Consider the following 11,818-nt stretch of genomic DNA (forward strand, 5'->3'; position numbering starts at 1 on the left):
ACGTGAAGCAAAGACGCCAAGGGCCAAGGCTGGCTGCAAGAAGCAAAGAGGAACGAACACTGTGAATATCCCAATGTCGATGATGGCTTCTGTTCAAATCTGTCGGAGATTCTCTCCCCTAGTCGCCCGGCCGGCGATTTACTCTGCCAATTCTTCATTCCTCTCATCACTCTCTTTCGCCTCTTCTTCTCTTTCAATTATGCCGATCCGCCTCCGCTGCCGAGCTTCAGTACACTCTGTCCGCGCCGCCTCCACCATGGGGGACACCATCACTGATGCCAACATGGATGCTGTCCAGCGCCGCCTCATGTTTGACGACGAGTGAGTACCTACTCTTATTGTCCTTTTCTTCTGTTTAATTATTGATCAGAAGGGTTTTTGTTCTAATTTCTGTAAACCTCGTGCATGCGTGCATCGCTGTGTTGTTTGATTTTCATTTTCATCTTCCCTGAGTATTATTAATTAAGTAATTCCAAATAGTAGCTTTTAGGGATAGAAATCGCAGAAACCTAGCACCTTCTAGCATTTTCTCAATTTTGCCATTGATTCCTGTGTGTAAAGGTGAAATTTCCTTCCCAGCCCCCACACGGCAGCACTCCGATTCAACATGCAGGTGATTTATAGGCCATGCTTGGTACTCACATGAAGCTCTGTAACTTTGCCGGGATTCAATTTTGTGTCCGATTTTGGCTTTCTGATGGTTGCGGGTGGTGGCAACTGAAGTTTGCTTGTTATGAATTGTTTTTTCAAGTCAATATCCAAAGACAGCAGGAACTTGTTTTCTAGTTTTGATGATCATTTCCACCTATCCTTGTGAAGTTAAAAATTAGTTGTTTCTTGGGTGCAGGTGTATTTTGGTGGATGAGAATGACCGTGTTGTTGGTCATGATACCAAGTATAATTGTAAGTCAAATCTATGCCTATAAGAGTTAATTTTCTTTACCTTTCAAGTGCTTCTGATAAAATATCTTCCCTTAATCATCAAGCATGGAATTCTGGATTTTAGTTATTCTGTATTATTTTCATCATCATTAAAGGGGTGTAATGAGGGCATTTTGTTCAGTTTTGAGTGTTGCTCTTTAGGAATCAGATGACTATTGTCAGCTTCTGTTGCTTTCTTTTCTAGTGTTTGATAACCCCCTGATTCTTCTTTATGGTTCCACCAAGTTCCTATTTGTGGGAATTTTAGTTCAAGTCTCATATGTCTGACCAGTGAAATTATATGATCAATATGCAGGTCATCTTATGGAGAAGATTGAATCTGAGAATCTGCTTCACAGAGCTTTCAGTGTTTTCTTATTTAATTCAAACTATGAGTTGCTTCTTCAGGTATGTATAGGAAACAATATCAATGATCATTTCAGCACCATTCAGGCCCTGATTGGATGAACAGCTTAAATATGTGCTTTAAGATAATTCACTTATCAATAATTACTTTCCAATAGGCTCAAACCTGCTTATATGGAACTTTCATTTCAACTGGTCTTTGAAAACCTGTTTTCAGATTGTTCTGATATACCAACTTGAATAGTTTATGGAAATATGCCTAAAACACTTTTCAAAAGCTGCAAAACCCTTTTTCTTTGTTATCATCTGGTGAAATTTATCTTTCCTTTTCACAAATTTGCATTGATTATATTGTATAATTCCCTCGTTCTTGATATGCACAGCAACGATCTGCGACAAAGGTCACCTTCCCTTTGGTGTGGACTAACACCTGCTGCAGCCATCCTCTGTACCGGGAGTCTGAGTTGATTGAAGAGAATGCTCTTGGTATATACTTCTCTTAACTCATCCATGGAATTACCATTTTCGTCAGCTCATTGTGTTCTGCTTCATATTATAGGTGTGAGGAATGCTGCACAAAGAAAGCTTCTTGATGAACTGGGGATTCCTGCAGAGGATGTCCCAGTTGATGAATTCACAACATTGGGCCGTATCCTGTATAAAGCACCTTCTGATGGGAGATGGGGAGAGCATGAACGTAATGACCTTTTTATTTTATTTTATTTTTATTTTTTGTGCGTGTGTGTGTGATGAAGGAAATCCGTAGCCTGGATAAACCTTATCATGTGACCCTAGCCAGCAAAGGACCACAAGGAGATAAATCAACCTAAGTTGTTCATAGATGGCCAACTCAAATCAAGAAGGCCAATAGATCACTGAAAATCAAACTTAAAACCTTGCTGTTACCAAGTCAACAACCTAAGATACTTGGCTGGGATGCCCCACCCTTCTCTTTATCTATGTGAAAATGATCTTTTCAGTTATCTATGCACAAGTGATATGGCTCTTTTCCTGTCTTGCATTGTACATTTTTCATGTTTCATTTACATTAAAACACAAAGCATAGATGCATACCCAGTACTTATGCATGGTTGTAATCATTGGCAGTTGATTATCTTCTCTTCATTGTGAGGGATGTTGGCATGCGCCCGAACCCGGATGAAGTTGCAGATGTTAAATATGTGAATAGGGAACAGCTGAAAGAGATCTTGAGGAAAGCAAATGCTGGAGAGGATGGTATAAAGCTTTCCCCTTGGTTCAGATTAGTCGTGGAAAATTTCTTGTTCAAATGGTGGGATCATGTCGAGAAAGGCACCCTAATGGAAGCTGCAGATATGAAAACCATTCACAAGTTGGCCTAAACAGCCATTGGCTGAGCTTTTGCTAAACCCTTACATCTACCATTCACTTCACTGAGCAAAAAGATATTCTATGGTCGTCTGCTTAGTTTCGTGCTTCATGCTTGAACTTTCAAGTTTTATGCTACTTTTGGCTGTTAGGAACTAGTAATATATGTGAACTTGCTATCTTTCTTGTGTTATGTAATTCGAGAAATTGCAACTACTGATATATAATGACTAACTACAGACCTACAGTCATGTTAAGCTGGTGCAGTGTAATTGCAGATAATCACTGTTCTTCCATGGAAACTTCAGCTTATTATTGTTTAGAGGAAGAGATAACAAGAGACACTGAAACTGCAAGGTACAAGTGATATATGTAAAGATGAAACATATTCAGGGCTGGCTGTTATTCCTCGCCTCCGCTTCTGAAGCAAACAGATTCTGAGTCCTCGGTGTCTTCCTGAAGTGGAGCTGTGTCGTCTCTGGTTATTGTATAGCTCGAAGCAGAAGAATCGACAGTCTCAGCTGGCTCTGCCACAACCTTCTGCCGAAGCATTGCCTTCCTTCTGCTGCTCAGCCTGCGCCTTTTCAATGACTCGGGGACATTTCTTTCCTCTCCAACCCTGTCTTCCGAGGGTTCCAACATTAACTGTTCTTCGTCGTACCCCCTAACAGTTGTTGTCAGGACAGGGACCATAAGTGATCTGAAGCAACATAGAGAAACTACGAGGAGCGCCATGTAAATGTACATCGACACCCACACGTAGAATGTCCATTTCCATCTGTACAACAGCTCTTTCATCCAAGGGAGATGAGACTTGAGAATGATCTCGGCCTCGTATACCTGTGGCAGCGCCAGCGTGCTAGCCCGTGGCATCAAGATCACCCGGATTGCCTCTGTTCTTGGATAACCTTCCTTGTGCCTTATCATTGGAATGACTATCCTCTGAGTTTCAGATGCTATTCCTAGTAGCAGGGGTATGCCCCAGATCAGTTCTCGCATAAGTCGGATTGGCTGGCTTCTAAACTGTAACATACATGGATGGCTTGATCTTGTCACTATGCCTCCATTGTTTGATATGAGCTCTGCAGCCACCTAATGAAAAGCAATCAACCAAATCACAAAACTAATTCCTATCAGTATGTTATGTTTCTTTTCAATTAAAAGTCTTCGTTAAAGATGCTATTGAAGACTATGCAGACACATTCCGCAATTTGACACATTCGCCCACTCTAAGTTTCAAGGCAGGAATGGAGGGAGGGCTCAGGGAATCGTCCACTACTTTTGACATATTGGGCAATTTAACTCATTCATCCACCCACACTCCAAGAGGAGGGCTCGGGGACTTGTCCACTAATTTTGACACATTTCACAATTTAATTCATTTATCCATCCACTCTCCAAGTTTAGTAATTTAGCTCATCCATCATACATTCATACTAAGGATTTAACTCATTCACTCACATTCAAAGGTGGAAAGTCGGCCATAAGATTGGAAACTATCTTTTAAGACTACATTTATTAGTTTATAATATATTATGTTCAACACAAGCTTCCATTCCTCATATTGAAGAATTTGTTCAGTCTCAACTACTTTTGGATGAGGAAAACCCATGGTGTGGATGATAAACTCATGGCAAAACACAAAGAAGGTCAATGGGATTTGTAATCTTAGGTGGCAAAGCACCAAGAAGTAGAGCTGTCAAAACTATACGGGCTTGCGCATCTCGGGTTCATCCAAAAATGGGTTGGGATGGGTTAGGAAGTGAATCCACAACTCTATTAACCTTGGGTTAGGAAGTGAATCCACAACTCTATTAACCTAAACAATATAAATTACTGAAGGATATACTTCTAGTATATTAAAAATGCACTTTTTGCACACTGAGTATTGGTAATTCTCTAACCCAGCTTGTCTAAAATACGGGTTAAACGGACCCGTTTTGACAACTCTACCTGGAAGGTCAACAAGAACACTAAGAATGTCAACAAATCTGAGTCTAATCTTGAAAACTTGTAGTTATCAAGTTGACCAACTTATCTATGTTGGTTCATCATTGAAGTGAATTGAATATAATGTTGACAAAAGAATATATAAATTGATTACCTGGAAGATCCCAAGCTCTCTGTTATAATCGGATTCCGGCATTACAAGAAGCAAAGAAACATAGAATGTCTGCCCAACAGGAACACCCATTTTCTTACTCTTACCAACAGTAAATTTAGTGTTAAATTCGCGGTGAACAAAAGAGAAGACGGCCTTAGGGTGAGCATCTGTGTAGTCAAAATTCAACCTCTCCCTCAACAACACCGGCTCCTCCACCCAGATCCTCACCACCGCCACGCCCATAACCGCCGCCACAACCAACAGAATCGTTAGAATCATCCCAACATACGCCGCCGCTAGTATCCCCACCCCGATTTTCCTCACCAAACCGCCGCTTCCACCTCCCATCTCCGACGTATCGTTCGCCGCCGTCCTGTCGAAGAGGCGACGGCGCGAGAAAAGCGGCGATGAGAGCGCGGATAAGCAGGCCGAGACTGTCTCCGCTTGCAGAGATACGAGCTTCGAGAACCACTCCGATAAGTTCCTCGCTTCTTTCGCGCCGGCGAGTTCATCTTCCCTGTCGGCTCTTCGTGTTTCCGGCATAGCTATCGGCTTAATTGTTCCACAATTCCTTTGCTTTGCTTCTCTTCTTGCACTCACAACACGCACTTATGATAATGGACCGGAGCATGCAAGACGACGAGTTGACACGTGTATATACGTAGCTAAGAACACATGTTTCAACGTCAAACTCATTTTTAATTAAAATAAAATTGTCAACAGTTATTTTTTTTTAACTCTGTTACAATGTAGTATTTGTTCATAGCTACTTTCTCAACCTACTGAAGCACAAACTCCCTGGAAAGTGTTGATGTTTTATTATTATTATTAAAAATATGTACGTCATTGTTTTACCATTATTATTATTATTGGTTTCACCATCGTTGATGTTTTCTCGAGCAACCTTCACGTTATTATCATCACCGTCGTCGTTACCTTGGCTGCCATGGAACAACGGCTCTCCGTCTACTACTTGCATAGATATCAACGCACGAGCAACTCAATTGATTGATTCCTGAGTGATAGATAACACAAAAAAAACATAACAACAGTACCAAACAAAACCTCGAAAACCTTTTGGTTTGGAATGGATCGGAACGCATCAAACCAAACCAAACGGCGTTATTTCATCTGTTAAAGAACAACTAACGAAAATCATTAATCCCCAGACAGAAACAGGGAAATCCGTGCAAGTACAAAATCAATAATCCAGGGCGACTTTCTACTACTTCCTATTGTTGAAGATTCTCGCACCATAGGAAGTAGGGTATTCGTGATGAGGTTATTATATAGTCAGTCTATTGATACAATAATCTAGATTATCAATTACTGAAACCTGACTTTATGAATATCAGATATCAAATAAATAAATAGGTGATAATGATTAAATATTAAATTATCATAATTAGTGATTGATGTACTCCCTCTGTCCCATTTTATCTGTCTTACTTTCCTTTTTAGTTTGTCCCAAAATATTGTCCTATTTCCAAAATTGAACATCACCATCATTCTACTTTTCCCCATTTACCCTTATGACTTTTGCTTTCTTTATTACTTTTATTTCCAAAAGTGAAAAAGTTGGGGGCATAATTGAAAAGCACATCACATTTACTTTACTTTCTTAAAAAACGTGCAAAAAGCAAATAAGACATCCAATTCGGGACGGAGGGAGTAATAAAATAAGAGAAATATCCACTTTTGGTCCATGACTATTAAAATTTCCAGATTTAATTCCACGACTTTTAAATCTTTACCACTAGTGCTGTCAAAACGGGCCACCCGGCCCATACGGGCTGGCCCGTCTCTGGTTAGACCTAAAACGGGCCGGGCCGGGTCCGTTTTTCTAAACTAATTGGGATTTGCAGCCCAACCCGTATGTGACGGGCTAAACGGGCCAGCCTGTCCTAAAATAAAAAAAATTTTTTAAAAATATATAATATTATTAATATATAAAATATGATTGTACGATTTAATTTATTTATTTGATTCATATCAATTATAAATTTATCATTTATCAAATAAATTTGGTAAATTAAATTTTACATAAATAACTAAATATTTACACAACACAAAATGGAGAGAGACCGGAGTAGAAAAATTGGAGAAGGTCGGCGCCAGAAATGGGAGGGACAGGGAGTTAGGAAGATTAAGGATTTAGGGATTTTATTATTTTAATTTTAGGGGGATGGGAAAATAGGGATTTTATTATTTTAATTTTACTGGGAATGGGGAAAATGGGAAATTGGGAAATGGGAATATGGGAATGTGAATTGTGATTATGGGAAATGGGAAACCTACGCATGATGTCTCCACTATCAGCTTGTATGGGACTATGGGTCACGCATGGGGTGATGCAGCGTTTTTTTTTTTTTTTTTTTTTAAAGGCGGGTTAAACGGGCCGGCCCGCGGGTTATCCGGCTCAGCCCGTTTAACCCAGCTTTCATCCGAGTTAAACGGGGCGGGTTGAATACGGGCCGGACTGATATTTTCCATGCCCAACTAGCCTAAAACACGGGTTAAACGGACCGGCCCGTTTTGACAGCTCAAGATATTACATGTCACTAACAGATAATTATGCAGTGATGACTAAATTGACATGTTTATTTATCTAATTACAACTTTAAAAAATTTGAGGGCCTAATTGACTAAGTTAGATGACCTATTTGTTACATTTTATGCAAAAAAAAAAAGTGACATTTATATTTACCTGGTATTACGGGTCATTAACAGGTAATTATGCCTTGATGACTAAATTGACATGTTTATGTATGTAATTGCAACTTTAAAAAGTTTTAGGGCCTAATTGACTTTACACGTAAAGTTTGAAGGCCTATTTGATACATTTTATGCAAAAAATAAAATAAAATATGTGACATTTGTATTTACCTAGTAATATAGGTCACTAACACGTAATTATGCCTTGATGACTAAATTGACATGTTTGTGTATCTAATTGCAACTTTAAAAAGTTTGAGGGCTAATTGACTTTACAGATAAAGTTTGAATGCCTATTTGATACGTTTTATGCAAAAAAAAAAAGACATTTATATTTACCTGCTATTACAGGTCACTAACATGTAATTATGCTTTGATGACTAAATTGACATTTTTATTTATCTAATTACAACTTTAAAAAATTTGAGGGCCTAATTGACTAAGTTTGATGGCCTATTTGTTACATTTTATGCAAAAAAAAAAAAAAAAGNCTATTTGTTACATTTTATGCAAAAAAAAAAAAAAAAGGTGCCATTTATATTTACCTGGTATTACGGGTCATCAACAGGTAATTATGCCTTGATGACTAAATTGACATGTTTATGTATGTAATTGCAACTTTAAAAAGTTTGAGGCCTAATTGACTTTACAGATAAACTTTGAAGGTCTATTTGATACATTTTATGCAAAAAAGAGTGAAATTTATATTTACCTGGTATTACAGGTCACAAACAGGTAATTATGACTTGATGGCTAAATTGACATGCTTATGTATCTAATTGCTACTTTAAAAAGTTTGAGGACCTAATTGACTTTACAGATAAACTCTGATCGCCTATGTGATACATTTTAAGCAAAAAAAATGACATTTATATTTACCTGGTATTACAAGTTACTAACAATTAATTATGCCTCGATGACTAAATTGACATGTGTATGTACCTAATTGCAACTTTAAAAAGTTTGAGGCCTAATTGACTTTACAGATAAAGTTTGATGGCCTATATGATACATTTTATGAAAAAAAAAAGAAGTGACATTTATATTACCTGGTATTACAAGTCACTAACAGGTAATTATGTCTTGATAAACTAAATTGACATGTTTATTTATCTAATTACAACTTTAAAAAGTTTAAGGGTCTAATTGACTAAGTATGATGGCCTATTTGATACAGTTTATGCAAAAAAAAAAGTGACATTTATATTTACCTGATATTACAGGTCACTAACAGGTAATTACGCCTTGATGACTAAATTGACCAGTTTATGTATCTAATTGCAACTTAAAAAAGTTTGAGGGCCTAATTGACTTTACACTCAAAGTTTGATGGCCTATTTGATACATATTATGCAAAAAAAAAGTGACATTTATATTTACCTGGTATTACAGGTCACTAACAGGTAATTATGTCGTGATGGCTAAATTAGCATGTTTATTTATCTAATTACAACGTTAAAAAGTTTGAGTGCTTAATTGACTAAGTTTGAAGGCCTATTTGATACATTTTATGTAAAAAAAAAAGTGACATTTATATTTACCTGTATTATAGGTCACTAACAGGTAGTTATACCTTGATGACTAAATTGACATGTTTATGTATCTAATTGCAAGTTTAAAAAGTTTGAGTGCCTAATTGACTTACCCTTAAAATTTGATGGCCTATTTGAAACATATTATGCAAAAAAAAAAAAAAAAAGTGACATTTATATTTACCTAGTATTACAGGTCACTAACAGGTAATTATGTCGTGATGACTAAATTGACATGTTTATGTATCAAATTTCAACTTTAAAAAATTTGAGGGACTAATTGACTTTACAGATAAAGTTTGAATGCCTATTTGATACATTTTATGCAAAAAAAAAGTGACATTTATATTTACCTGCTATTACAGGTCACTAACAGGTAATTGTGACTTGATTACTAAATTTAAATGTTTATGTATATAATTGCAACTTTAAAAAGTTTGAGAGCCTAATTGACTTTACACTTAAAGTTTGATGACCTATTTGATACATATTATGCAAAAAAAAGTGACATTTATATTTACATGGTATTACAAGTTACTAATAGGTAATTATGTCGTAATGACTAAATTGACATGTTTATTTATCTAATTCCAACTTTAAAATGTTTGAGGGTCTAATTGACTAAGTTTGATGGCCTATTTGATACATTTTATGCAAAAAAAAATGTGACATTTATATTTACCTGGTATTACAGGTCACTAACAGGTAATTATGCCTTGATGACTAAAATGACATGTTTATGTATCTAATTTCAAATTTAAAAAGTTTGAGAGACGAATTGACTAAGTTTGATGGCCTATTTGATACATTTTATGCAAAAAAATGTGACATTTATATTTACCTGCTATTACAGGTCACTGACAGGTAATTATGCCTTGATGACTAAATTGACATGTTTATGTATCTAATTTCAACTTTAAAAAGTTTGAGAGACTAATTGACTTTACAGATAAAGTTTGAATGCCTATTTGATACATTTTATGCAAAAAAAAAAGTGGCATTGATATTTACCAGCTAATACAGGTCACTAACAGGTAATTATAACTCGATGACTAAATTGACATGTTTATGTACCTAATTGCAACTTTAAAAAGTTTGTGGGCCTAATTGACTTTGCAAGTAAAGTTTGAAGGCCTATTTGATACATATTATGCAAAAAAGAGTGAAATTTATATTTACCTGGTATTACAGGTCACTAACAAGTAATTATGACTTGATTACTAAATTGACATGTTTATGTATATAATTGCAACTTTAAAAAGTTTGAGGGCTAATTGACTTGACACTTAAAGTTTGATGACCTATTTGATACATATTATGCAAAAAAAAGTGACATTTATATTTACATGGTATTACAGGTCACTAACAGGTAATTATGTTGTGATGGCTAAAATGACATGTTTATTTATCTAATTACAACTTTAAAAAGTTTGAAGGCCTAATTGACTAAGTTTGATTTCCTATTTGATACATTTTATGCAAAAATATGTGACATTTATATTTACCTGGTATTACAGGTCACTAACAGGTAATTATGCCTTGATGACTAAACTGACATGTTTATGTATCTAATTGCAACTTTAAAAAGTTTGTGGGCCTAATTGACTTTAGAAGTAAAGTTTGAAGGCCTATTTGATACATATTATGCAAAAAAGAGTGAAATTTATATTATCTGGTATTACAGATCACTAACAGGTAATTTTGCCTTGATAACTAAATTGACATATTTATATATCTAATTGCTACTTTAAAAAGTTTGAGGTCCTAATTGACTTTACAGATAAAGTCTGATCGCCTATATGATACGTTCTATGAAAAAAAAGTGACATTTATATTTACTTGGTATTACAGGTCACTAATAGGTAATTATGCAGTGATGACTAAATTGACATGTTTATTTATCGAATTACAACTTTAAAAAATTTGAGGGCCTAATTGACTAAGTTTGAAGGCCTATTTGTTACATTTTATGCAAACAAAAAAAAGTGACATTTATATTACCTGGTATTACAGGTCACTAACAGGTAATTACGCCTTGATGACTAAATTGACCAGTTTATGTATCTAATTGCAACTTAAAAAAGTTTGAGGGCCTAATTGACTTTACACTCAAAGTTTGATGGCCTATTTGATACATATTATGCAAAAAAAAAAAAGTGACATTTATATTTACCTGGTATTACAGGTCACTAACAGGTAATTATGTCGTGATGACTAAAATGAGATGTTTATTTATCTAATTACAACTTTAAAAAGTTTTAGGGCCTAATTGACTAAGTTTGATATCCTATTTGATACATTTTATGCAAAAAAATGTGACATTTATATTTACCAGGTATTACAGGTCACTAATAGGTAATTATGCATTCATGACTAAATTGACATGTTTATGTATCTAATTGCAACCTTAAAAAGTTTGAGGGACTAATTGACTTTACGGATAAAGTTTGAATGCCTATTTGATACATTTTATGCAAAAAAAAAAAAAGTGACATTTATATTTACCTGGTGATAGCGTAAATGTAAACGGGGTCTACGATTACGCTACGGATACTTGTGTTACGTGTAGTGAAGAATGTCGCTCGGCCGGTCAGACGGTCGGTCTACCGGTCAACGACTGAGCGGTTCGAAGCTATATCGCTCTACGGGTGACGAACAGTGATAAAGAGTAAGCAGGATAAAGACAATCGGCAAATCGCAAGTGTATTAGTGTAGTACTGATGAGTCCCCCTTTCCAGTGAGGGGAATGACCCCTATTTATACAAAGTGGATTTACTATGCACATGGTGTCTGATATGCAAGTGGAGGGCATATGGGCTGTCACTCCGCAAAA

General features: G+C 36.0%; 2 protein-coding genes across 2 annotated transcripts; one reads left to right on the top strand and one right to left on the bottom strand.

Annotated features, from left to right (window-relative positions):
* Nucleotides 1-2,879, top strand: LOC116005363 (isopentenyl-diphosphate Delta-isomerase I-like). Its single transcript, XM_031245649.1, has 6 exons — nt 1-321; nt 848-903; nt 1,238-1,329; nt 1,671-1,773; nt 1,847-1,984; nt 2,395-2,879. Exons 1-6 carry the CDS (start codon nt 74-76, stop codon nt 2,646-2,648), a joined length of 891 nt encoding a protein of 296 aa, XP_031101509.1. The 5' UTR covers nt 1-73; the 3' UTR covers nt 2,649-2,879.
* Nucleotides 2,880-2,882: 3 nt separating this feature from the next.
* LOC116005352 (seipin-1) lies at nt 2,883-5,330 on the bottom strand. Its single transcript, XM_031245637.1, has 2 exons — nt 4,739-5,330; nt 2,883-3,726 (listed from the first exon to the last, which is right to left on the bottom strand). The coding sequence occupies exons 1-2, from the start codon at nt 5,279-5,281 to the stop codon at nt 3,037-3,039; spliced, it is 1,233 nt and encodes a 410-aa protein (XP_031101497.1). The 5' UTR covers nt 5,282-5,330; the 3' UTR covers nt 2,883-3,036.
* Nucleotides 5,331-11,818: the final 6,488 nt, after the last annotated feature.

Source organism: Ipomoea triloba, chromosome 2 (genome assembly GCF_003576645.1).
Source record: "Ipomoea triloba cultivar NCNSP0323 chromosome 2, ASM357664v1".
In the NCBI taxonomy this organism is placed as follows: Eukaryota; Viridiplantae; Streptophyta; class Magnoliopsida; order Solanales; family Convolvulaceae; genus Ipomoea; species Ipomoea triloba.

Bases quoted from the DNA above. Each gene is read 5' to 3' on its own strand.
- LOC116005352 (XM_031245637.1), bottom strand. From the start codon at position 5,281: ATGCCGGAAACACGAAGAGCCGACAGGGAAGATGAACTCGCCGGCGCG. The intron at 3,727-4,738 runs GTAATCAATTTA...GCTTTTCATTAG, and splicing joins GAGAGCTTGGGATCTTCCAG to GTGGCTGCAGAGCTCATATC.
- LOC116005363 (XM_031245649.1), top strand. From the start codon at position 74: ATGTCGATGATGGCTTCTGTTCAAATCTGTCGGAGATTCTCTCCCCTA. The intron at 322-847 runs GTGAGTACCTAC...TCTTGGGTGCAG, and splicing joins CGCCTCATGTTTGACGACGA to GTGTATTTTGGTGGATGAGA. The intron at 1,985-2,394 runs GTAATGACCTTT...AATCATTGGCAG, and splicing joins GAGATGGGGAGAGCATGAAC to TTGATTATCTTCTCTTCATT.